This window comes from Carettochelys insculpta, chromosome 31 (genome assembly GCF_033958435.1).
Source record: "Carettochelys insculpta isolate YL-2023 chromosome 31, ASM3395843v1, whole genome shotgun sequence".
Lineage (NCBI taxonomy): Eukaryota > Metazoa > Chordata > Testudines > Carettochelyidae > Carettochelys > Carettochelys insculpta.
The window spans coordinates 3,840,992-3,866,483 of NC_134167.1; the positions used below are offsets into that span (position 1 = coordinate 3,840,992).

The 25,492-nt window shown below is 47.1% G+C and overlaps 1 protein-coding gene across 3 annotated transcripts in view; it reads left to right on the top strand.

Annotated features, from left to right (window-relative positions):
• Positions 1 to 25,492, top strand: part of LOC142004338 (early growth response protein 3) — a 324,184-nt gene that overhangs the window by 256,953 nt on the left and 41,739 nt on the right. Inside the window, exon 1 of one of the 3 annotated variants that reach the window (XM_074981931.1) lies at positions 6,176 to 6,225. The exons of 1 other annotated variant lie outside the window; for it this stretch is intronic. In XM_074981931.1, the coding sequence (XP_074838032.1) occupies positions 6,218 to 6,225 (8 nt within the window). In that variant the 5' untranslated portion in view covers positions 6,176 to 6,217. Of the gene's footprint in view, positions 1 to 6,175; positions 6,226 to 25,492 lie in introns of those variants that run through there. One more of the 3 variants, XM_074981932.1, reaches the window with a different exon arrangement.

The following is a 25,492-nucleotide window of genomic DNA, read 5'->3' on the forward strand; positions in this document are numbered from 1 at the left end:
ACTGTAACAGAACAAAGCAGCAGAAATGTAGCACTTTAAAAACTAACAAAACAATTTATTTGGTGATGAGCTTTCGTGGGACAGACCCACTTCTTCAGATGCTAATGACAGAATGACCTAACCAATCATAACCCACCATCTTAACTGATTTACACCTAGCAATATTAATTATACAGCGGACAGGAGCAATTACAAACCAGACAGAGGATATACAGAAAACAGTAGAAAAGTGAAGACAATCAGCATAGAATGGTGATTCCACAATCTCGGCTATTGATGTCATTGCTTAGCAGATGAAATGCTGTTAGCTAAGTTTTCGTTACCCAGCTTGAGATATAATTAACAGTGAGTGGCACTAGGATGTGGTCGTCTTCTTAACAACCTGATGTGACACTACTGTACTGAAATGTGGATGGAATATGACTATGACCTGTAGCTTCACAGTTACTGGCTGCTGCTCTTTATTCTGGCTGCAGAAGAGCTCTCGGCCTCTCAATATGGCTATAGAGGAAGCCATACTGGTTATACTGTTACACTGGCAGACGCAGCCCCATGCCTGTTCTGTGACAGAGATCATCGCTTGTGTTCTGTGCAGACAAATTGCTGGGTCTCTACCACTGGCCAACTCATGCTAAGTTATCAACAGGTTTTGTAGAGGCTACTGCTGCAGTAATGAGTCGGTTCCAGAAATGAATAAGGGAATACAGAGCTGGAAGGTTCAGCTCCAGCATATCAAAGCTGTTACCATTGGGTGGCGGTTCAGTGATCCCTGGGAAGTGGGTGTGGTGGGTTTCAAGGTTACAGAGGAAAAGTGGTCTGGACTGGAACTTGGGAGATCAGCATTTAATTCTGAGCTCCCTCACAGACTGTATTTCTTCCGGCTTGATGCTTGCTTAGATTTGGTCAGTTTCCCTTCTGCAAAATGGGGATGATAATACTTCCCACCCAAGTGCGTTTTGTCTAGTTCGACAGCAGCTTCAGGGCACAGACTCTGTCGTGTGTTGTGGGTATATGACACCTGGCATGATGGACCCATAGGGGCAACCACAATACACACACTAATTAGGCCAGGCTAGTTCCAGTAGACAGGCATTCCCCAAACTCCAGCTGCAGACACTGCATGTTGGTGCCCTGTGCTGGGGGTTTTTGCAGAGATGGACTGCACTGTGGAGACTGAACACACCTGCCTCCCTTTCTAGATGAGGCCTCCTGGAGCAGAGGCAGAGCAACCCGATGGAGCAGCACGCCAAGGAAGGCACCCCTGTTCTGCCCATCACCAGAAGGTTGCTAATCCAGAACCCTGCCCCAGCCCTCACTTTACACACACAGATGAATAGGAAACAAACTGTGGAGCAGCCCCTTAGCTGGTGCCTGCTGAAGGGACTATATGGATTTATGCCAGCTGAGGATTTGTGCATCCAAAGTCCTGCCCCAAACCTTTAGAAGGCGGCTTTGGCAGTTTCCAGTCTTTGGATGCATGGGGAAGGAAAATAATGAAGTGTAATTATTCCTGAAGATGTTCATGTGTGTTCACTCTGTCTCTATTCTTCAGCCTGCTTGGGATCGTGCTAGTAAGTCAGAAAGGAGGAGGAGGGGGAGAAAGACAGGAGCTCTGCTGAGCTTTACGCCTGGTATCTCCACACACACACGCACCAATGCAGTGACTAATGCTCCCAGTTGGCAAATAGGCAGTGTAATCAAAACATTTTTTAAGTCCTTAAAGTTAGTCATTCTGCAAGCAGGAATCCAAACAGGCAGACATGAAATGGAAGCCAAAGTGCCTGAAAGCCTCTTATGCAATAGGCAAGGCTCTTAGCTAAGAATGCTTCAGCACTGTCCTGGATGCTTGTGACTTTTAATTGGGGAAAGGAGCAGTATCCAGGCAGTGGATGGCTCTGGGGAAAGGACTGAAGGAGGCTGGGCAACATGCAGCGTTTTACTGACAGGTTCCTGGGATGGAATTTGAGTCAGGTCAGGAGGGACTAAAAGTTCTGATGGAACTTTGGCAGGTCCCCTGAAACAATGTAGTAGGTCCAAGTCTGGTTCTAAAAAGGCAGATATGCCATCACTACCCAGTCCCTTTGTCAAGTATCGGAGGGGTAGCCGTCTTAGTCTGGATCTGTAACAGCAACGAAGGGTCTTGTGGCACCTTATAGACTAACAGAAAAGTTTTGAGCATGAGCTTTCGTGAGCACAGACTCACTTCATCAGATGGTGGTCAGTCCCTTTGTCGGCAGCCTCACCAGAGAAAGCATGGACTGTAGGGGCCACAGAGAATGAACTGTCCTCTGATCCTATCGGCCAACACGAGCAACGCTGGAGCACGCATTTGGGGTGGAGTTTAGTCTCCATTGTCCCTTCAGTCCAAGGGTTGTCTCTTTTCTGCACTCAGGATACATGAGTGAGGTGAAAAGCCTAGAAATTTGCCCCCTCGTGTTGCTGGTCAGCCGCCTGGCTTTCACCACTACTTGTGCCACGCCAGAGAAAAGCCTTCTGTTCCCTCTGCCGGGATGCTTTGGAGATGCCCCTTTATCTGCTCGTAGAGCAAAGGTGTCTCGGTCCTTCACCATCCACAGCTCCAAGTAACTCCCCAGCACTAGGACATGGAAAGAGATGTAGTTGTCACTACCCTGTAGCACCACCATTCTACCCTGGGACAGTTCTATAGTACAATCCATCCCTCTTACCACCTGAGACACACAGGCACCTTTGCTCCCTAGCCCTGTTCCACCCTGAGGATCCAGACAGTAGTCTTCATGGTCCTGACATGATGCTCTAAATCCCCATGTGCTTGGCAGACAAGTCACTGACTCAAAGACTTCCTCGCATCCCACTGGCACGGGACAGGACCTGCCTGCACTTGGCAATTGCCCTGTTCACCTTGGGAACAAGCAGAGGCTGCTTCTGCCACTTCCACCTTGACTGGCACCCAGGTCAGTGGCCTCTCCCTCCCTCGCTCGCTGCCTGTTTCACCGCAGGGATCTAGGGCCACACTGCAGAGAAAGTCAAATGCTGTGCCACAAACTGGGGTAAGATGGGACTCTCAGGGGAAGTTTGTATTTGGCCTGGATGATGGAACTGGGTGGGGCAGAGGTAAACATCTAGGACTACAGAGAGGAGCAGGCCTGGCAGCCAGGTGCAGCAGCAGCAGTTGGGGTGGGGAGCTTGTATGCAAGTCCTGGAGTGTGAAGCTGTGTGTGTTGTAATCCAGTGCACATCTGTCTTCCCCTCATTTAAATTGCGTGACAGCCTTCTGCTGCCGCGGCTCCGAATATCACAGGAGTTCTCCGGAAGGCTGCAGAATTTGCACCCAGGTCAGCAGCCTGCTGCAGTCTCTTCTTATAAGGGTGTCCAGTCCTCCCAGCAGGGGCTCTGTATTTTTTCATATTTATAAAGTGTCTTGGCTACCTATGGGGCTGCACAAATAGCCAGGCAAAGGGGCAGCAGGTGGCTACAGTGCCTGCTGGGTACGTGAGAAATCCAGTATCAGAGAGGTAGCCGTGTTAGTCTGTATCTTCAAAAACAAGAAGTCCTGTGGCACCCTATAGACTAACATATTTTGGAGCATAAGCTTTTGTGGGCAAATGCCCACTTCGTCAGATGCATCTGACAAAGCGGGTCTTTGCCCACGAAAACTTATGCTCCAAAATATCTGTTAGTCTATAAGGTGCCACAGGACTTCTTGTGTGAGAAACCTAGGGTCTTTTCCTTGCCCTGATATTGCTGAGCAGAGGGACAGTAATCCAGTGGTTAGGGTATTCACCCAGGAAGCTCAAATTCAGTTCCCTGCTTTGGCATATACTCCATTGTGACCTCGGCAAAGTCTCTAAGGTTTACATCTCCAGGCAGATAATAGCTATGAAAACCTGGCCATTCATCTCTCAGTTCCCCATCTCTACAATGGGGATAACAGCACTTCCCTATCCCGTCGGATGTTAAAAGGTTAAATAGATTAAGGATCATGAGGTACTCTGGTACTACAGCAATGGGGGTCAGAAAAGGACCTACTGAGAGAGGGCAGGATGTACACCTGACTGGGTACAGCTACAGTAGAATAAAAGACCTGCAGCATGGTTGTGACTAACTCTAGTCTAGTGGTGGGCAACCCATGGCCTACATACCCCCTCTCTGCCCCCTTCTGCCATGCCTCGTGCATGGGGGCACTGGAGCCCTGCATTTACCTACTCCTCTCCCTCCCTCCCAGCATTTTCAGAGCTCTATGAATTTGCTGATTCTTACTCTGTCACCAATTCTCCCCTTCCCTCCCTCCATCCATCCAAGAGCTGGAACACCGTGAACAGCTGATCCATGGTGCTCCAGAAAGGCTGGGAGGGTTGGGGAGGAGTAGGTGTGGGGCTCTGGTGCCCCAAATGTGTAAGAAGCACCAGGGAAGGGGGCAGAAAAGGGGTGCACAGGCCACAGGTGGAATCTCAATGGGCTGCATGCAATTTTCAGGTTGCAATTTGCCTACCACTGGATTTCAGTCTTGCTGCTCACTGAGATGAAGAAGGGCCATTCATGCAGCCCACTTACTGGTGTTCGTTGCCCATTGCTGTCCTAGTCCATTGACTGAGACTCATGGGGCTCAGGCTGTGGGATTAAAAATCACTTTGTAGACATTTGAGCTTTGTCTGGAACTTGGGTTCTGAGATCTCCCCCTCACAGGAATCATTTTACATCACTGTGATGAAGAGTTTCTATATCATCTATTCTGTATGGTTGCTTCCATTTTTTGATGCTTGAGCTCAGCCACCAGTATGTGAAAATGTGCAGTTCCCATGGAATTCAGCTGGTGGTGTGGTAGCTCGGTGTCTCTGAAGATCATGTCCAAGGGCCTAGGTCCTCCAGAACATTTAGATGCTTAACTTCCATTGATATCACTGGGAGTTAAGTACATCAATATTTCTGAGGCTTTTGGCCTGTGTAACTCCAGTCAGCTATTCAAAAGGCATCCAACATCAGAGGTCACACATCTGAATGTTTTGGTCTTACACTTTTTGCTTCAGTTTCTGTAACTGTAAAATAGGACCATTTAGTTAATTTGTATAAGTCTGGAAATGCTGTGAAGATTAGAAATGCTAAGCCATGTGGTTTTCTACTCAGTTCCCAAGAACACTGTCAATTTTATTGACTACTGAGCGCAACTGGACCTTTCCTGACATTGCAAAAATCGTAACACAATAGCACACCAGTTATTTTCCTTCCAAGTCACAGGCCTGCACCTTACACTATATATCAGCTCCTTGCCGTGGTCCTGTCTCTCACGTTTGTTCTTCTTGTGGATCCTGGCATTGTTACTTAAGCATTTTGTGCATTGCACCAGCTCTCTGGCAGCCTGCAATAAATACACTAAGACTCAGTATTAAAGGGAAGAACTGGAAGACTTACTCAATCCATCCAGCTTGGCTGAATGCCGGCAGTGAAATTGCTAATCCAGAATCACTAACCTGTCCCAGCGTGTACAGGGCCTTGTGCAAATGCTGGGATGGCTTCCTCAGGGGCTGTGCCTAATAATAAATAAATCACGCTTAAAATGGGAAGCGAGCTTCAAAGATGTGTGCGTAGAACGAAGTCTTTCCATCCACTGGTGCAACAGCTCCTTATCCTACTGCCCGAGACACAAGTAACTGCTGCAATACAACCCCCACGGCAGGTCCACGGGCAACAGCATAGGCAGAGTTTTGAACGAGGCAAGCGGGCGGGATGCCTCTAAGAAAAGCTCTGTGGGATTTGCACCCTGCACTACAGCCTGGGCCAGCAAGCGGGCCACGCTGTCCGGGATGTCAGCGATCTGCCTCGGAGGCTCTGGGGGCAAGGCCGCTGCTGTTGTGTGAGGGCCTGAGCTGCGCCCCAAAGCCAGGCCCTGGGGGTCACTGTGCTGTGCTGCTCGGGAGCCTGTCCCCATGGGTCTGGGGCAACGATGATGTCACAGTGCAATGCCTCAGACAGCCCCTCACCAACTCATCCCTCTGACGACACATCGCGGGGACGCGACGTCACCCCATCCAGTGACGTCACCCCCCACTGAACTGTGATGTCACGGCCCACCGCGTGACGGACCAGTGCCCAGTTTCTCCGGGAGGTAGCCAGTTAACGCCCAGCGTGCCCCGCCCCCCCGGCGTGATGTCACGCCGTCCGGCGTGCCCCGGTCTCCCTTCCGGGGGGGCGGGGCCGAGGGACACGCGTTTCCGGGAGGAAGCCGGGGCCGGAGGGGACTATGAGTTGGTGAGTGACGGGAGGGCAGGCGCGCGCGGGGACCCCGCCCCCTCTGTTCCTCCCCCTCCCGGGGTCGCGTCTCCCACCGGCTGCCCGTGTCCTCTCTCCCAGGCCGCCCCCTGCCTGCGCTCCTGCCCCTGCAGCCGCCGCCGCCGGCCTAGAGACCCGCTCGCCAGGGCTGTCACCGTTGCTGTGAACGTGCGGCGGGGAGGGGCGCCGCGCGCCCCGCCGGTGTGTGGTGCGCACGTGGAAGGCGCAAGTGGCTTGGTTCGTCTCGGTGTCTGTTGGCCGCTTTCGCTCGGGCTCCCCCGACCCCCTCTCAGCACCAGGATCCTGTAGCAAGGGCGCGGGTCTAAGAGCCGAGCAGCGCCGGGCTGAATGCCCGGATCTGCTGCTCTCCGCTCTGCCGTGACCTCTGCCTGGGAGTCCCTTGTGCCCGGTGGGACCGATATGTGCTCCCCTTAGTGAAGCAGTTCTTGGTCTGTGGGTGAGAAGCACATTCATAGGCACTTCGTGGTCTGATCTAGAGAGTACTGAAATCCCGAAAAGACCTATTGACTTCAAGTCAATTGGCTTTTGGCTCTGGTCCCAAATTTTTATTTTTGTATTTGCATAACAATGTCCAATATAAACACGGCAGAGGAAGGCTTACACCAAAACAAAACCTTTTTGTTAACTTCTTATGCATGAAGTGTCCCCTTCATAGGTTTATAAAGCCTGTGTTGGATTCAGAACCATCTGAAGTCACTTTAGTTGGATCTTGCCTCAAGTAGGTTTTAATATGTTTGTGAATGCAGGCATTATTTACACTTCATAATGTCATTATTAAAATGGTAATGATGTTAAGTGGGAGGGTGGGATTTTGTGTGTACTCTGCATGCATTCTAGCCATTCTGTCAATTTTCCTCATGGGAAGATATATGCTTTTGTAACAGACCTGGCAGCATATCTCATTTTAGCTTGGGAATGGTAAGCGTGGCTATTTATGAATGTTAGTCTGGTAAAGTAAATCCATATTAGATGCTTCACAGAACAGTTTGGAAGGTATGGTCCACAGTTACTAAGAGGCCCCAAACAGAATCCAGGGCACTGTACTGCATGCCTCCATAGCACAGATATGTTTCCAGCCCTGAAGAGTTTTGATCTGAGAGCACAATCATTGACTTCTTTACACTACGAGGCCGTGTCTACACTAGCCCCAAACTTTGAAATGGCCACGCAAATGGCCATTTCGAAGTTTACTAATGAAGCGCTGAAATACATATTCAGCACTTCATTAGCACGCGGGCGGCCGCGGCACTTTGAAATTGACGCGCCTCGCGTGGCTCATCCCGACAGGGCTCCTTTTCGAAAGGACCCCGCCTACTTCGAAGTCCCCTTATTCCTATTCGCAGATGGGAAAAAGGGGACTTCGAAGTAGGCGGGATCCTTTCTAAAAGGAGCCCCGTCGGGACGAGCCGCGAGGCGCGTCAATTTGGAAGTGCCACGGCCGCCCGCGTGCTAATGAAGCGCTGAATATGTATTTCAGCGCTTCATTAGTAAACTTCGAAATGGCCATTTGCATGGCCATTTTGAAGTTTGGGGCTAGTGTAGCCACGGCCCTAATGTGTAAAGTTAACCACATGTAAATGTTTGTGGTTTTGGGGCCAAATGGGATAGCAGCAAACTGGAAGAAGAGGATGGAATGACTCAGGACCAGAGTTACAACAATGTGCATGTACGCATAGGACAACCTGCCCAAAAATGAGTGTTTTTCTCAAAAGTTGAACACTACTCCGCTTAACATCTTATTGCTTACCCAGACATACACCCTTCCTTATCTTCCTGGTTCTCTGCTCCCCAGCCTTTAACCATTTCTCCCTGACTGCATCTTTACTTATCCTCCTTGCCTAACTCAAATGTGACTATAAAATAAATGAATGCCTATGTTTTGAGTCTGTGCTTCTGTGATTTATGAAAATCGATCTGTGATCAGATATTTGAAACACCAATGCGGCCCAGTACACCTGGAGTTTCAAATGAGTGTAAGCTTTATTTACAATAAATTACAGCAATTGATCTCTCTCTTCTTAAGCTTATTGGTATTTGTCAAAGCATTTCTTAAGTTTACTGGAATGTCCAAAAGCAATTTGATGAAGACATTTAAACCGAGCCTTGTCATGTATATACTTCATCAGTATATTTGCACATATGCTTTAATATTCATCTGTCCAGAATAATTTTTCCAAATATAAGCTACTTGTCTGACTACCAAATTATTTCCTGCTTTGTGACAGACCAATGTGCGGCATTTCTGATCAGATTCTTCTGACCTCCATTTCTCTATATACAGTTTTGCTTGGAAAACCCTTGTTGGGTTTTGTGTTTATTCCTGCTCACTGATTCCTTGTCTGCTGGTCTCAGTCTGCAAATTCAATGTTTAGATTTTTTTCCCCCCAGCTGCTGGAGCTGTAAACTCAAGTTGTGAGTTGAAAAATCCAGCAGTGTTCTCTGTACCTCCTCCTGCCATCATCTGTAATATTATGAAAGGAGATGCCCCCATCTGTCCCACCCCAGCCAGAACCCTGGGGCTGGAGCTGCTGGTGGAGGTCTATGCCCAGGCCAGTTGGGGTTGCCCCAGGTTCCAGGGGCTTGAGCTGCCAGCGGAGCTCCACACCGCTGCTGGCTCCCAGCCCTGGGGCTTCCGGGGCACCCTTGGCCCCAGGTGGGTCCCTGGGCTGGGGCTGCTGGCAGAGCTCTGTGCCCTGGCCAGCCCTCAGCTCTGGGAGTGCTGGGGTTTCCCATGGCTGGAGCTATTGGTGGAGCTCAGTGCCTTGGCTGGCTGCCAGGGTTTCCCCATCCCTGCCTGGATCCCTGGGGCTATCGCTGCTAGGCTTCCCCTGGCCTGGTCCCTGTGGCTGGAGTTGCTGGCAGGGCTCCCACCCCAGTTGGCTGCCAGCCAATGGGCTGCTGGGGTTGCCCCAGCCAGGTCCCCAAGGATGGAGCTGCTGGCAGAGCTCTGTGCCTCTGCCGCCTCCCAGCCCCAAAACTGCCAGCGGAGCTCTGCACCCTGCTGGCTCCCAGGTCTGAGGCTGCTGGGGTTCTCCTGGCCCCAGATGGGTCCCTGGGGCTGGGGCTGCTGGTGGGGATCTGCACCCTGACTGGCTCCCTCCCACAGGACTGCTTGGGCTCTCCTGGCCAGGTCCCCAGGGTTGGGGCTGCCGGGCTTCTCCTGGCCCCATCTGGATCTTCGGGGCTGGAGCTGCCAGTGAGCGTCCAGCTTGGCAGCCACCACAAGGAGGTGGGCCCTGCTATTAGTAATAAAGATTCCAGGATCAGAAGTTTGGCATCTTTGTTATAAGAGACTTCAGCTTGCCCTGCTGTGTCTGTATTGGCTCTTCAAAAATAACAAACTTTTCTTTATGCATAAAATCAGCAAATCTGCTTTGAAGACAAACTGGGAATGGATTTATTGAATAGAGAGTTCCAGTTGAACAGAAGGATTCCCCTGATTGTACTGCCATATAGAGGGCCAACAAGCTGCTGTTTCAAGGAGTATGTACTTTATAGTCCAAGTAGCCTAATCAGTGCATTTTTAGTCCTGACTCCTGCATCACTTTGACTATAGGCACCCTTGTCACACTCCTGAGAGTATGGTGAGGGAGTCTGTCAACAACTTGGTACATCAAAGGTTCATATGTTGAACGGATCAGGTTAATAATTTTAGATGAGGTGCCACGGTGTTGCAGCAGTTTCCACAAAGTGTCTCTATCAACTCTCCCAAAGGCTTTTTCAAAGTCGATGAAGGTTATGTGCAAGGGGGAGTTCCGCTCACGCGACTGTTCTCTGATTAGTCTGAGAGTTGCTCTTTGGTCAGTCCACGATCTCTCACTTCGGAAGGCAGCCTGTTCTTCCCTGTCTACTAATTTCTGTCTTCATTCTCTCCAAGAGAATCCCACTGAACACTTTTCCTGGAATAGAGAGTGCTTTGATGCCTCTCCCAGTTCTTGCATTCCTTCAGGTTGCCTTTCTTTGGAAGCTTGATAAGGTAGCCATGTTCCCAGTCTTGTGGGATCTTTTCAGTTTCCCAAATTTTTGCAGATGGATTATACATCATGTTGACTGATGTCTTACTATCTGCCTTGACTGCTTCCACACTGGTTTATGAACAGGACAACAGATGGCCGTTAACGAGGCATTCAGTGGACACTTTTCAAACAGCTAGAGGACATTGATTTTGCTGCTGCTGATGCCCTCCTTTCAAACCAACATGAAAGCATGGAGGAAAAAGTCACAACACTAGACAAAACTTCCTCACTGAGCATTGACAAGGGAAAGACCAAGACAAGGAGGATAAATCAGTCCAACAACAACACCATCACGCTGGGAGGGGATGCCCTGGAAGCTGTGGAGCAGTTCACCTGCTTGGGGAGTATTATGGGCAGAGACAGAGGAACGGATAAGGATATCCGTGCCAGGATAGGGAAACCAACAACTGCATTCAAGACTCTCCATTCCATATGGAGTTCACAAATAATATCAGCAACGACGAAACTGCGTTTCTTCAACACAAGTGAAAAGAGTGTGCTCTTGTATGGATGTGAGACCTGGCATACTAAAAAGTCTTCAAATCACAAGCTGCAGACATTCATAAACAGATGCTGAAGTACATCCTTCATGTCAAATGGCAAAACTTTGTCACAAATGAGGAGCTTTGGAATAGAGCAGGAGGAGAACCACTTGATGTTCAAATCAAGAGAAGAAAGTGGGGATGGCTAGGGCACACTCTCAGAAAACCATCATCCAGCAGAGTCTGTCAAGCTGTCAAGTGGAACCCGCAAGGAAAACACAAAAGAGGAAGACCTTGGACAACACAGAGAAGATCTACTGAGACTGACGAACAACCATTGGGGTACTCCTGGAGTAAGCTGGAAGTTTTGTCCCAAGGCTGCATGAAGTGTAGGAGACTTGTAGATGACCCATATTCTGCTCAGTGTACAAGGCTTTAAGTAGTGGTAGCATGCATCACTTTATTGTAGTAAATTATTCATAGAAACATCCATTGCTGCACTGAGATTTTAAAGTAATCAATTCATTTTACTCTCTGCATCAATCTTACTACTCTCTTAAATTGCACAACACAGAATAACTCCAGTGCTTTCAGTGAGACCTCTGCATCCTCTCTGTTCGATGCTATGAATGGATGCATCCGAAAACCAAGCATATATAAATCTGCCTAAAGGGGACCATGTCAGTTAAGACATGTTATTTAAAGTGTCCTTAACTCTTTCACTCCATTGATTGTTAAAAATGGAAGGATAGTAAAAACTATTGTATTTTTCCCTTTTTTTCACTTTTACTGTTTTTTAGTTCTGTCTGGACAGTGAAGATAGATGGTTTCACTTTGAGGTTCTCATGGATTCAAATAATGGTGGGATGTTTGGTTTGTAAACATTGTAGAAGGATCTTTTTAACTCCAAACAAAAAGAACTTGGAGCTTTAAAAAAATTCCTCTGCATGTGTTTGAGTCAGGGTTGTTAAAACTTCTGTACAAAACTCCTAAAATGTTGCTGGGGACAGATCACACCCACACTTCCTTTTGTGTGTGTGTGTTTTGGACATTTAAAGTGATTAAAAATATTTATACTGCCCTAAGCAATTTTCAATCCTGTTAGTAATACAGATAAAATAGAGAGAATTTAGCTTGATTCTGAAATCCTGAATTGAATTTACCGGTCTGGCAAATAAACAAATAATCTTTATCTGTAAACACACTTTTAAATGCGGCTATGGTCAGAAGCATAACTATGAAATAGCACCTCATTCAGCGCATTTACTCCCTGTATACAGTAACGTTCAGTTTTTGTTACCTTTTATACCTGTTAGCACTGCAGAACAAATAAAACTGGGTGGCGCAGATACCATAAGTATCATCATTAATGAAGTTCCCACTCATAGGGGAAAGTGCTACCCAAGTTGCAACTTTGTAGCTCCTTTGGCGTTTGTCAAGACAATATGATACAGAATCTTGGTGGTGTTGAGGAATGAGCCAGAAAAAAACTGAGCATGACCTCTCAGCTCCTTGTAAATTTGTGGAGCTGATGGTTAGAAAAGAAACTTAAACTCAGGCTGTCCGGGCTGATTGGAAATAACTGAGACACAGTAAACAGAGAATCTTATGTTAATTCTGAATTCCTTTTTCAAGGCATAAGTGCACGCTAAGCCCCTGTCTACACTAAGAATTTGCCTTCACTATGAAGTTAACATGTTACAACCAAGGATCCTAGAAATCCATTCACCATGGAAAAACACAGAATTTGTGGTGTTGCAGAGAATTTTTAGTTAAATTTTACATTTTGTGAGAAAATAGAACCATATACAATTCAACCCTGATTATCCAGTTTCATTAGGATTGGGATAAGCTCAAGTAATCAAAAATTTAGCTATTAAGTAGGGGAGTGGGCAGGGCTTGGGATGGATGTCAGCCCCAGGTCGTGGTGCTTGGGCTGACAGTTTACAAATTGTAAATATCAGTACAGCATTGTGATCAACCGATACCTATACATACTGTGGCCAGGGGAACTAAAGTTCAGTTTTAAGAGAAATACATGGATTTTTATGTGTTTTGCTATCTCATAATTTTGGGAAAGGGTTTTATTATGGAAAACCAGGATCCCCAGTTGTAACTCAGGTCACTTAGGTGCATATCCACTTTCTGCATAATCCCAAGGTTCAAATTTTGGCTTAAACCTATCACCCCACCTCCTGACCCACCATCCAGCCTCACCCAAACCTTTCTAACCCGGGTTTCCAGGACCCCATGAGGATGAAGGGTCCAAACCTGATTCAGACTAGGAGTCCAGGACCCAGATTTCAAGCCTTGTTGCTTTTCTGTGTAGATGCACTAGGTAGCACTGGACCAAATGACACCTTCAGGTCCCTTCCAGCCCTTTGAGATTGTGCAGCTCCACAGACCCTAGATTCTGGTCATCAGTCAAAAGTATCCCACAATCCCACGGACTGGCGTTCTTGGTCCTTTGGACAAGTTCAGTTTAGTGGACTACTGGGTTTTCCCAAACTGCACAACAACCAAAAGAGCTAGTGCGGACGTATCATGGGCGGTCTGGGAGATTAACTGCACTCAGGTCAGGGTGCTGCAGTGTAGCTGTTGGAAGCCTGTTTTGGGGCCCATGTTAAAAAATTCCTAATGTGGGATTGACAATTTGTAGGCACTCAAACCCTGTGTTTTTTCACTCAGGATCCACTGACTTTCATTGCACTAGCCCTGGGCTTACACTGCAGTGTAGGTAAAGCTCTAGACTGAGTATGATGGTGCGCTCAAGGCTAGTGTTAAAATTATCACAAGCCATCAGCTGTTACAATGTCAACTCCTGTCGCATGGACTCAGGCTAGAGGCACTTGAATGCTGCTGATCCTTTCCTGCCATTCCATTCCTGTGCCCAGAAAGGACAGGTGAGTTCTTACATAGTCCCTGAGAAGGAATTCGTGGAGCAGCTCAGTTTACTGCGGTTGGGAACTCTGGGCTATCCCCCCAGAAATCCAAGCACTACACACCATATCATTGCAGACACAGCAGCATGAGTATTGCCATCCAAACTAGGATAACTCAAAATGAGTCATGCGCACTAACACTGCAGTGAAGACATATGTTTGTGATGGAGCCATTTGTGAAAGCCATGGGATAGCATAGTGTAAATGTGATTTCACGTGGCTAAGCAGAATATGGCTTGGGTTTTAACATGATTTTTTAAAACTGCTCCGTTAACGTATATGGAGTGCTCAGTAAAAGCTGTAGCAGAGAAGCAGCAAATGCAGAAAGCCTGTGCAACGGTGGGAAACCGCTGTATTTCAGGAAGGTTAGTCTGCAACAGCTGGTATCCTTTACATGTGGCTTGAACTGGAAGATGAAATTTTCATCTTGCTGGGATAGGAATGAGGGGTCATTGTCAAGGGTGGGGTTACTCAACCAAAATCTGTGAATCTCTTTTCTTCCTGCACAGCAGATGAGCGTCAGTCCTTGCGCGTGTGGTGGCCCCATTTCCACATGAATGCAAGCGACCAGAACTCCAAGGACGTTAGACTGTGTATGAAACAGACAATTGCTCTCAGTTCAGTTGTCAATGGCTGGCAGGCCGTGCCAACAGTAATCATCATTAATTCATGCAGATATGGCCAGTGTGAAGTTGTATTGCCACTTATTGAATGAATTGTGTCATTCACTTAGGTCTGGAATTTAGTACGTCTTTGGAGGGGAAAGGGTCTTACTGACGTGCAGCCTCTGATGTAGGAAGGTTCCTGAGGTCACACTGGGACCATTTAGGCTGCAGTGGCTGTGAGTGAGCAAAGCAGTAACAGAATTCTTCTGTAGAACAACATGCATCTCAGAGGGGATCTATTGTTTCGGGGCTTGTGCTCTGCTTCCCAAATGTCAGTGTGAAAAATGCCTAGCATTTATCTCACTTTGCTTGCTGGGAGTTCTGCTGAAAGAGAGGGTGAACCTAGTTCCACACATTCAAGACTGAGAGTTTTCTTTGTTTGGCTGATCTGTCACTGTTTAGTTTAAGCCTGCTGCCTCTCCCCACCAGTGTCCCTCATGGGATGCGTGGCTGCAGCTTGGAACTTGAGGTTTCAAAGCAAAAAACAGTCATGTAGCTCTTTAAAGTCAAACAAAATATTTGATTAGGTGATGAGCCTTCCTGAGAGTTTCAAAGGTGAGAGGGAGGTTTGCCCAAGTGATTAGGGAAAGGGACTGAGGTGTCACTGCCACGTTTTGTTCCTGGCTCTATCACTGTATAGCTGCGTGGCCTTGAGAAAAGTGGCCTAATCTTTCTTTCTCAGTTTCTCCATCTGTCAAGTGAAGATAATAGTTGCCTTGAATAGGTGTTCATAATGAACACTGTGATCCGTGGGATCAAAGGTGCTCTTGCTGTGAAGAAGCTGTTTGTAACAAGGGGATGGATGTAAATCAAAGTTCTGTGTCATTAATTCTTTGTCTTTCCTTCGGGTTTGCTAGCGCTATCAGACTAAACGATCCTCGGCTAAAGAAAGTCAACCTTGTTATCTCTATTCTACAAATTGGGAAATAGAGAGACAGGGAGGCAGTGACTTGCCAGAGGCCTTCTAACTTACCTGTGAGGAAAGCAGGAATCCAGCCCAGATCTCCTGACTTCCACACCTGCATTATGACTAGATGTTTTCCCTACTAAGCCTTCGAGCAAACTTCAATTAGAGCAGAATTAGGCTTGTTTGGGAGTGATATTTTATGTAGGCAGATGAATTTAATTTTGACCCTACTGCAAACCACCCTGGCATCATTAAGATCTTGTGTCTTGCTAGGATTATTGTCTCCTTAGTGAGCTGACCCAGAGATTACTATTACTAGGTTGGAAAGGTGTAGCTTGGGTGTTTGGTGCTGTCAGGATCTGTGCTACTGCTTAGCCATTTGAATGAGTGTCTTTGGTGGTGCATGTATTTACTGGTGCTGTCACTACAGCATTGCTAGGGAGTTAAGGACTTTGTGGGTTTACGGGTGAGGAGTGGAGGACAGTAAGTTGCTCAGTGTGGCTAGCTGGTGACCTCTCCAGTCGAGTTCTGTACCAGGATCTGCATTCCCTCTCCTGTGCTGGATATTTCGGGTCCCTGCCAGGGGGAGGGCTGTCTGGCTAGAAGTATTGTCCATCAGATGACATATTAAAGTGAACTCAATTTCTGTGGCTTTCACAGAGAAATGGTCCCAGATCAGTACTGATCTTCTGACCTCCATTCTCTCTCTCAAAGCAAGTGCGAGTGACTGGGACTATTACTTAAACAGTAGTTTCTGTGTTTTGCTCTTCTGTTGCAATGCAAGCATCTATTTCTAATCCAATGGGTACCTCTAGTTATGGAAGAAACTACTTATAATCTAGTAGTAGGCATCCTTCAGTCTGCATAGACTATGGATCGCGCCCTTTAAAGTTTCAATTGAGGACTTCAAAATTACATGACTATGAAGACCCACACGAGAATGACAGTCCTTGCTGCATCTCTTGCAGATGTAGTGGGTGTCTGGCAAGTCCTTATTGTGCTTTCTGTGCGCTCGCTTCTCCTCTGCTACCTGTCTGATCTTCATCTCGCCCTTCTGAAGGCCCTTGTGTAACCCCTGCCTCCATCTGCTGCGGTCATCTGCTAGTTCTTCCCAGTTGTCCAGCTCGATGTCGTCTACCTCTCTGACGTCTCTCTTGCAGACATCTTTGTAGCGCAGCTGGGGGCGTCCGGGAGGTCTTTTGCCAGAGGCTAGCTCACCATACAGGATGTCTTTTGGAATCCTTCCATCGTTCATCCTGTGGACGTGGCCAAGCCAGCGGAGTCGACGCTGCCTGAGGAGGGTGTGCATGGTTGGGATTCCAGCTTGCTCGAGGACGGCAGTGTTGGTCACTCTGTCCTTCCATGATATTCCAAGGATGCGCCTGAGGCAGCGCAAGTGGAACTCGTTCAGCCTCTTTTCCTGGCAGGCATACAGGGTCCAAGTCTCGCTGCCATAAAGGAGGGTGCTGAGGATGCAGGCTCTGTAGACTTGCATTTTGGTGTGAGTGTACAGCTTGTTGTTATTCCACACTCTCTTGCTGAGTCTGGACAGAGTTGTGGCCGCTTTTCCGATCCTCCTATTTAGCTCAGTGTCCAACGACAGGGTGTCAGTGATGGTGGACCCGAGGTAAACGAACTCGTGGACAACCTCTAACATATAGTTGTCAATGCTGATTGATGGGGATTCAGCAACATCCTGACCGAGTACGTTTGTCTTCTTTAGGCTGATGGTAAGCCCAAAGTACTTGCACGCTTTGGAGAACTGATCCAGTAGTTTTTGAAGCTGGTCTTCTGTGTGAGACACTACAGCAGCATCGTCTGCGAACAGCATGTCTCTGATGAGGACTTCTCTCACCTTAGACTTAGCTTTCAGCCTTGCAAGTTTAAACAGTTTCCCATCAGATCTTGTGTGCAGCAAGATGCCCTCTGTTGAAGATCCAAAGGCATGCTTCAGGAGGAGTGCGAAGAAGATCCCGAACGATGTCGGAGCAAGCACGCATCCTTGTTTGACGCCACTCCTGATTCTGAAAGCATCCGATAATGCGCTGTCATATTGGATGGTTCCTCTCATGTCTTCGTGGAACGACTGGATCATCTTGAGTAACCGTGGAGGACAGCCTATCTTGTGGAGCAGTTTGAACAGACCATCCCTGCTGACCAAGTCAAAGGCCTTGGTCAGGTCGATGAAGGCTATGTAGAGTGGCTTTCTCTGCTCCCTGCACTTCTCCTGCAGCTGCCTTAGAGAGAAGACCATGTCAACGGTAGACCTCTGTGCGCGGAATCCTCACTGCGATTCGGGTACACCCTCTCAGCAATCTTGTGGAGTCTGCCAAGGATGACGCGAGCGAACAGTTTACCAGTGACGCTTAGGAGGGAGATTCCACTGTAGTTGTTGCAGTCGCTTCTGTCTCCTTTGTTCTTATACAACGTTACAATGTTAGTGTCGCGCATATCCTGTGGAACCTCACCCTCTTTCCAGCACAGGCACAGTAGCTCATGTAGGGGTTCCAGGAGTGTGTCCGCGGCACATTTGATTACCTCTGGTGGTATACCATCCTGACCAGGGGCCTTTCCTGCTGCAATGCTGTCGATGGCTCTCTTCAGTTCATCCACAGTCGGTTCTTGATCCAGTTTGTCCATTACTGGTAGGAGCTCGACGGCATCGAGGGCTGCGTCAACCACAACGTTCTGTTGCGAGTACAGCTCGGAGTAGTGCTCAACCCAGCGCTCCATCTGTTTGGCTTTGTCAGCAATGACTTCACCAGATTTGGATTTCAGAGGTGCCATCTTGTTCTGGGTGGGTCCTAATGCCTTCCTCATACCCTCGTACGTTCCTCTGAGATTACCAAAGTCGGCACAGGTCTGGATGCTGCTGCATAGCTGGAGCCAGTGGTTGTTGGCACAGCACCTGGCTGTCTGCTGTACTGTTCTTCTGGCCTCTCTAAGTGCTTCCTGGGTACTCTGGCTCAGTGAGCGTTTGTACTCCAGGAGTGCAGCGTGCTTCTTTTCAATGACTGGAATCATCTCATCGGAGTTAGCTTCAAACCAGTCGTTCGTGTTTCTAGCTCTTCTTCCAAACACTGACAAGGCCATGTTGTAAACTGTATCCCTCAGATGTTGCCATTTGGATGTTGCATCAGCACCCCCAGGGCCGCTGCGCAGATTTTTCTGGAGGGTCTCTCTGAACTTTTCAGCTTTCTCCGAGTTTGCCGTCTTTCTGGTGTCAATGCGGGGCCTTCCAGCAGGTTTAGAGCAGTACAGCTTCTTGGGTCTCAGCTTGAGCTTGCAGCAAACTAGCGAGTGATCTGTATCACAGTCAGCACTATGATAGCTGCGTGTCAGAAGGACGTTTTTGAGGGTATTACGCCTAGTGATGACCACATCTAGTTGATGCCAGTGCTTCGAGCGTGGGTGTCTCCACGACACACTGTGCTGTGGCTTCGTTTGGAAGAAGGTGTTTGTGATGCACAGATTGTGGTACGAGCACAGTTCAAGGAGACGCTCTCCATTGTCATTCATTTTTCCCACACCGAAGTGTCCTAAGCAGGAAGGCCATGAAGCCCAATCAGCTCCAACTCTTGCATTGAAGTCACCCAAGATGTACAGTTGTTCACGAGCAGGTATTTGCACTACAGCAGCACTAAGCACGTCATAGAACTTGTCTTTTACTTCTGGTGTGGCGTACAGGGTCGGGGCATAAGCGCTGATCAGGTGGACAGGACCGGCGCAAGTTTGAAGCGTGATCCGAAGAAGTCTTTCTGATCCGCCCATGACTAAATCAACCATTTGTAGAAGGGTGTTTCTGACAGCAAAGCCAACACCATGCTCTCTGGGTTCTTCTTGGGCTTTACCCTGCCAGAAAAAGGTGTAGTCCTTTTCCTTTAGAGATCCCGAATCTGCGAGTCGCGTCTCTTGCAGTGCAGTGATATCAACTCTGAGCCTCTCCAGTTCCTCGTTGATGACAGCAGTCTTGCGGGTGTCACTGATGGCCTGAAGATCTTCAGTCAAGCCGGTCAGCATGGTCCGCACATTCCAGCAAGCAAGCTTAAATTGTTGATGTTTCTCATTTCTTGTTGATTTTCTTATTGGTTTGCCTGGTGCCCAAATTTCAGTCACTTGTCAGGTTCAGGAACCTTAAGCCTCAAGCACCCAGCGAGGCAGGTGAACTGCGGCGGGACAGTACCCTATTGGCTGGGGGCTGCCCAGCTTGAGGCGGGCGGTGACTGTCCAGTGAGATGCGAGGATCTCTCCCACTGTCGAAGGCAACCCCTGGCGCTCGTTCTCTACGCCAATCGAGCAAGAGCTTATAACCGGTATCTGTTGCCTCCCATGTTGATGCAACGCTGTTCAGCGATGCCGGAGTACCTCTCTGGGCGTGAGCCCGGGCACTTATTATGGAGACTCTGGGCTGCCCAGACACCGGTGTCCCCCTCTCGGCTTTACTAACTTATAATCTAGTTCTGTTGTATCTCAGGAGCAGGTTTTCAAGCTACAATTTGCCTCCTCCAGTGGTTTTCCAGTGTCAGCATGCTAACTAGACTAAGCACCTAGTATCAGTTTAAAGCTGTGGTTCTCAAGGTTTTCACTAGTATGGACCCCAGTTCAGCCCCCTAAACCATTCATGGATCCCATCAAAGCCAATTCTAGCCACCATGGACACTTCATTAAACGAAAAAGGAAACAACAACATAGATTTTTGTTATAGGAAGATGTTTAATTTAAAAATAGACTCACTTTGCAATTTATTTAAAACTTATTTTCTATGATCATTTTCATTTATTTTTTTTTTTTTTCACAGACCCCCTGTAATGCCCTCATGGACCCCCAGGGTTCCACAGATCCCAGATGGGGAACCACTGATTAAAGTTAGGAGTTGATTTGCATAGTCCGATGGCATTTATCATGTTTTAATCTAACGAGACTTCCCTGTTAATACATTTTCCAAATGATTTTGGTGTGTCAAGGCTGATGTTTAGCTCATGTAGAGCAGTTTTCTATGTCATTGAAGCCCATCTACCCCAGAGGTACTGAGAGTAAGTATACTGGGAACAGTTGGGAAATGACAGGCATGTTCGTGTTCCAATGTAAATATTTATTATTGATTAACATTATTAATATTACAGTCACACTCAGAAGTCCTGATTACGATCATAATCCCATCTTGGTGAGTGCTGCATAAATATGTACAAAGACACAATTCCTGCCCCAAGGAGCTTTGTTCCTTGCTTCCTTCAGTGTAGGGATGCTGCTGCAGTTGCAGTTAAGAAAGTACCATTTAGACTACACCTCCATTTCTAGTGGGTTGTATGAGTTGCTTTTCCTACCTTCCCTCCAACATGCCCTGTATGCTGAATTTTTTTAAACTCAGCCTCAACACCAAGTCTTGTTTGTCACCTTTTTGGAGTGGGCGTCGCTGCGTGGCATTCAAGGGAACGTAGTGCAGGCCTGGCAGCCTCTGTAACTGCAAGAGCAGCGCTGTTACCTCTGCACTAGAAGGCCCATTTCTAAGGATGGAAAGGGAGCTGATTTTCCAGGGCCCAGATGCTAAGGGCTTTTCTGCTAAATGCCACTTCTCACAATGGAACTGAAACAGAATTTCTTTATGGTGATAGCAGACTAGCACCTGTTTGGCCAAAGAGTTCTGGAGAGAAGCAACCAAGGGTTATTTCCTAAAGCCCAAATCTCAGGCTTGTTAGTGTCTATGGCAGAACTAGGTAGATAAAAATTGAATTTAAAATAAGTTCATTTAAATCAGATTTTTTAAAAATACTAAATTTCTAATTTAAAAATGTTACAGTTAAATCTCATCACAAACATGCTACACATACACTTACAGTGTCATAAAAATGAATGAAAGGCCCTAGTCTGTCCAGCCTAACTACTAGCTCTTGCTCCTTGAAAGTTCTGGGCTTTTAATTTCGTTTCTCAGCAGACTAAAAAGTAACACGTGCAAAGGCAGACACAGGCTGGATAGGATTGATTTTGTTCTGTGCTTACATGATGGTGGAGCTGGGCCAAGTACAAGAGAGGAGTTAGTTAAAGCATTGTCTTAAGGCAGAAAGACAATATATAAGAACAGACGGAAGCAACATAGACAGGAACAGTGGCATGGACTGGAAAGAAAGAGGGAAGGCCTTATTCAGTGCCTGTGCAGCTTTCTATATCCCCTGACACTTTTGCCACAGAAGATGTGTCCTGGTTGTTTCTGGGCATGAGAGAGAGAGAGAGAGGAAGAAGGAGACACACATACATAAATACCTTGCAGCTGGGAAAATTTTGAAGACATTTGTTCCCTGAGTAAAAAAGGAAAACGTGTCAACTGTAAGCCGTGCAAGGAGCTGCAGGACCTAGTTGCAAGAATGAAACATCATAAGGAAAACTGCTTATCAGGAGAAAGTAATATGGATAAAGATGTGGGTATGGATGAGTGGATCAACTGGTTAGTAACTTAAATAATTCACTTTGCACTTCATCATTCTTCAAGACTCTCTCTCTGCCTTTCACTGTAAGTGTGGTTTGACAATTCCCAAGCTGTTTGCAATGTTGCTAGGAAAAAAAAGGTTAGTTTAGCTAATCTTTATGGCTTGTTTAATAAGTTAACTGGGTTTAGACTCTGTCACTCAAATATACAGCACAGAAAGCTGTAGTAAGAGAAATGTAGAGTTGCTAGTTGAGGCCAAGGGTCATTTACTTATTTTATATTACATAATACCTGCCCCTTATTTTGGAACATCAAGGCCACAGACCAGAATGGTGATGCTGTAAGTTTAGTCTCTATTTTGCTTCAGCCTAACTCAGCTTTTCCAAGGGGACCCCATTCTAGACTTTTTTTTTTTTTTTTTGAAAAGATGTGCCAGTGAGTTCAGTGGGGCTTGCTCCAAAATTAAGTGAACTCTAAGCACAGTGAGTCTGAGCTTGTTTGGTAACTTGATTTAAATCAATTTTTTTTTGAGATTTAAATCAATGATGATCTTGATTTAAATCAGTCCATCCTGAGCAAAACCAGCATTTGGCCCTTACAGCGATAGCTGGTAAAATCTGATTTTAAAAAAAGGCTCTTGGATACCAAAATGGTGAGCAAGATATACGTCGCTGCATAAGTAATCATTACTTCCTACATATACCTAGATACTTGATTTTATAGTATGGATTATCACAGGCCAAGAGACTGAGTGCAGTATGGAAATATTCACGTTTAAACACCACAGGGAACTATAATTGTTATCTCTGTTATAACATAGCCCCCATCCTGCAAACTAGTCTGTGCAAGTTCAGCCCCTGCGCCTTTGGAGTCCATGGGGTTCCACGGAGTTTCATGGGTTTCCTCCTTGTGCACCAGCTTGTGGGCTCAGAGCCATAATTGTTTCCAACCTATATGGACAGAAAAAATATGCAAGCGTCCTCTTTTAACTCCGATGTGGTTATCATATAATTTGGTGGCGGTACGTTCCATACAGGCAACTGAAAAGCAGTCTTTTAACACAGGTTGAGCCACAACCATCGTTCACAACCACGCTTAAAATGGTTATTTTTGTAGCATACTCAGGGCCTAAAACAGCCTTGCAAAATTCTGTTCACCCACGCTCCTGGAGTGAGTAATTCTCTTTTGATGGGTGAGTAAAATATCATTAGCTTTTTCTTTATCATCTTGGAAAGGGTGGGAGAGTAACTTTTGACATTATTGCATTTGTTTAGCACTGACACTGGCTTTGGCTCTGCAAAAGACACAAGGGATAAGGACAGTCACTGCCCCAAAGAGCTTACAATCTGTAGGCTTACTGCTACACCACTGAACTCAATGGAAGCAGGTTTGGAACCAAAAGGACAAATTGCTTGAAGAGCATAGTTTGAGGCTGACCTAAATGAACATAAACTGCATGGTTACCTTGTGCACTTTTCTGTGTAATAGCAGCTCTCACAAAGACCAGTTTTGTTGGTTCGTGACCTGTATCTTTATTAGAATGAAGTGAACCCGGGGTTAAGTCTCTATATTTTTCAGTTGATTTCAGAGGTGTCCAGTATTCTTAGCCAAATTCTGTGTTACTGCATGCCCTGGGCAATCCCATTGACCTCACATTGGAGCTCCATGGACAGAAGTCAATGCAGAATTTGGCACAGTCTCTCTCTTAACATAAGCTGTTTGTGATCCATTTGAATAATTTTTTCCTTTCGCATTAGTGTTCTGTTTGGAGTGGTTGCTATGAGTTCCTATAAAGAAGGGGGAGTGGGGTGGGACGGTGCATGCCGTTTCCATGGACACCATGTAGTACAGCAAGATTTCTGGAGTGATGTGATACATTAATTCCAACTGTGTCTTATGTTCATGCATCTCTCACCTGTGAGGGCTGGGGCTGGAATCCCTCTTCCTTCCACTTCTAGGACACTGGCTGGTGCATTGTGCAAGTTCAGAGGCTATTTTAAGGCCAGGGACAATCTCAGACTCCTGATTCACCTGTCTGAGGTTGAGTGGTTATGTACGTTTTTCACTAAGGCACTTGACGGCACCAAGCACGTTTGTCGGCATGCAGTGAGTACGTTCTCTTGGGCCCTGATCCGAAAAGGTTTTGCTCACTTCTTGCATGTTCACATCTACATTAGCAACATTATTACCCATGTTTCATCAGCTGCCTCAGGTCTCTGGTGTAATTGGGGCTTCAGCGTTTTTACTATTATGTCATGAAAAGCGGCATAGAAGAGCATTCAGATGTACTGTGTGAGGCATCTACCCCATCTACACTTGTGCTCTCACTGTTTTAACAAACGCTGTAGCTGCCCCCCTGCAAGTAGTGACCCAAGTGTTACTAATGTAGACAGGGTCCCAGATGGTATGTGTAGGGAATGGGAACTGAGTATGTTCCCATCAGCTAATCAAAGCAAAGCCAATGCAGTGTTTGGCTTTTTGTTAAAATCAAAATTTTCCTTGGAAGGCAGATGCTTTTCAGGAATAATGTTGCTGAGTTGGGAACCCAGTTTTTGGTTGGAAATTGGTATCCGCAGAAATTCTTCTGTCTGATCCCTTGTAGTTATTGGAGCACCCTGCAGGAGTCTGTCTGTCAGCACTGAAGTTCTGACCACATCCATTCTGCCCCCTTGAACTCTCCCACCACTTTCAGTTGCATGCGTGTACAACCTTCCCTTACTTCGCATCCTAAGCCATCATTTGAGATTGCTGCGTACTGTTGAATAGTGGCTGTTTATATTCCCAGAGGCAGCTGCATTTCAGTAGTGACTGAAAATATTCATGCATGTCCCATTCCTACCTTAGAGAGGCCTCAAGCAGAAGGTGGTACATTGAGTTTTGTTGCAGTCCAGGCTTATTTCCCCTGTTTAAATTCCTGGGGTCCAAAGCCCATCCTCAGTTTTTGTTGGTCCCTACCTGATTAGGGAGCAAGGGTGGCCAAGATTTGTCAGGAATTTGAGTGTTTTGCTTTGTTATACAGGAGAGTAGATACAACAGCAGCTGCAGCCTAAGAGTAGAAATTACAGTTAAACTCTTTTTTAACAGATATTGAAACAACTGGAATCCTCAGTTAACAGGCGTTTCGTCCTGCCCCAGCCATCTCCTTCTGAGCATGTGCACAGCCTGCGGCAAATCCGCTCTCCCGCTAAGTGCTGCTGCCTCCAGAGAAGCTCTCAGAGCAGTGCAGCAGCAGCCGCCTGCAGAGTGCCTCCCCGCCTGATGCCCATTGCTGGCAGTTGCCCCCAAAACGGCTCCCCATCCAGTGCCTGCCACCCAGAGCCGCTCCCCACTCAGTGCAGCAATGCATGAACCTGGCAAGCGGCTCCCAGCCATCCCCACCAACTAGGTAACAGGGCAGCAGTTAAGCAGGAGCTGGTGCTGGCGGGAGGCATGGGGAGCTGAACTTTATTATCTGGTGTATTTCGTTATCTGGCAGCCTCCTGGTCATGAAGGAGTTTACTGTGTACGATCTGATCTTGCTTTCAGAAGCTTGAGGAGTGGCCTATAGAAAGTGCCCTGCAAATCTCATTGGGCTGCATTCCCTGTTGCCTGCAACTGTCACATGCAAGCAGAGGGGATTTAGGGCATGTCTACACATTGAGGTCTGCAGCATGTGAAATGAAGTCACCCTTGGCCAGGGGCCTGCAACCTGTGGCTCCGGAACCGCACATGGCTCCTTAAGGATGTCTTTGTGGCTCCCAGTGCTATAATTGCAAAGTAAAAAGAGAACCCTCCTGATTATTTTCTATAAAC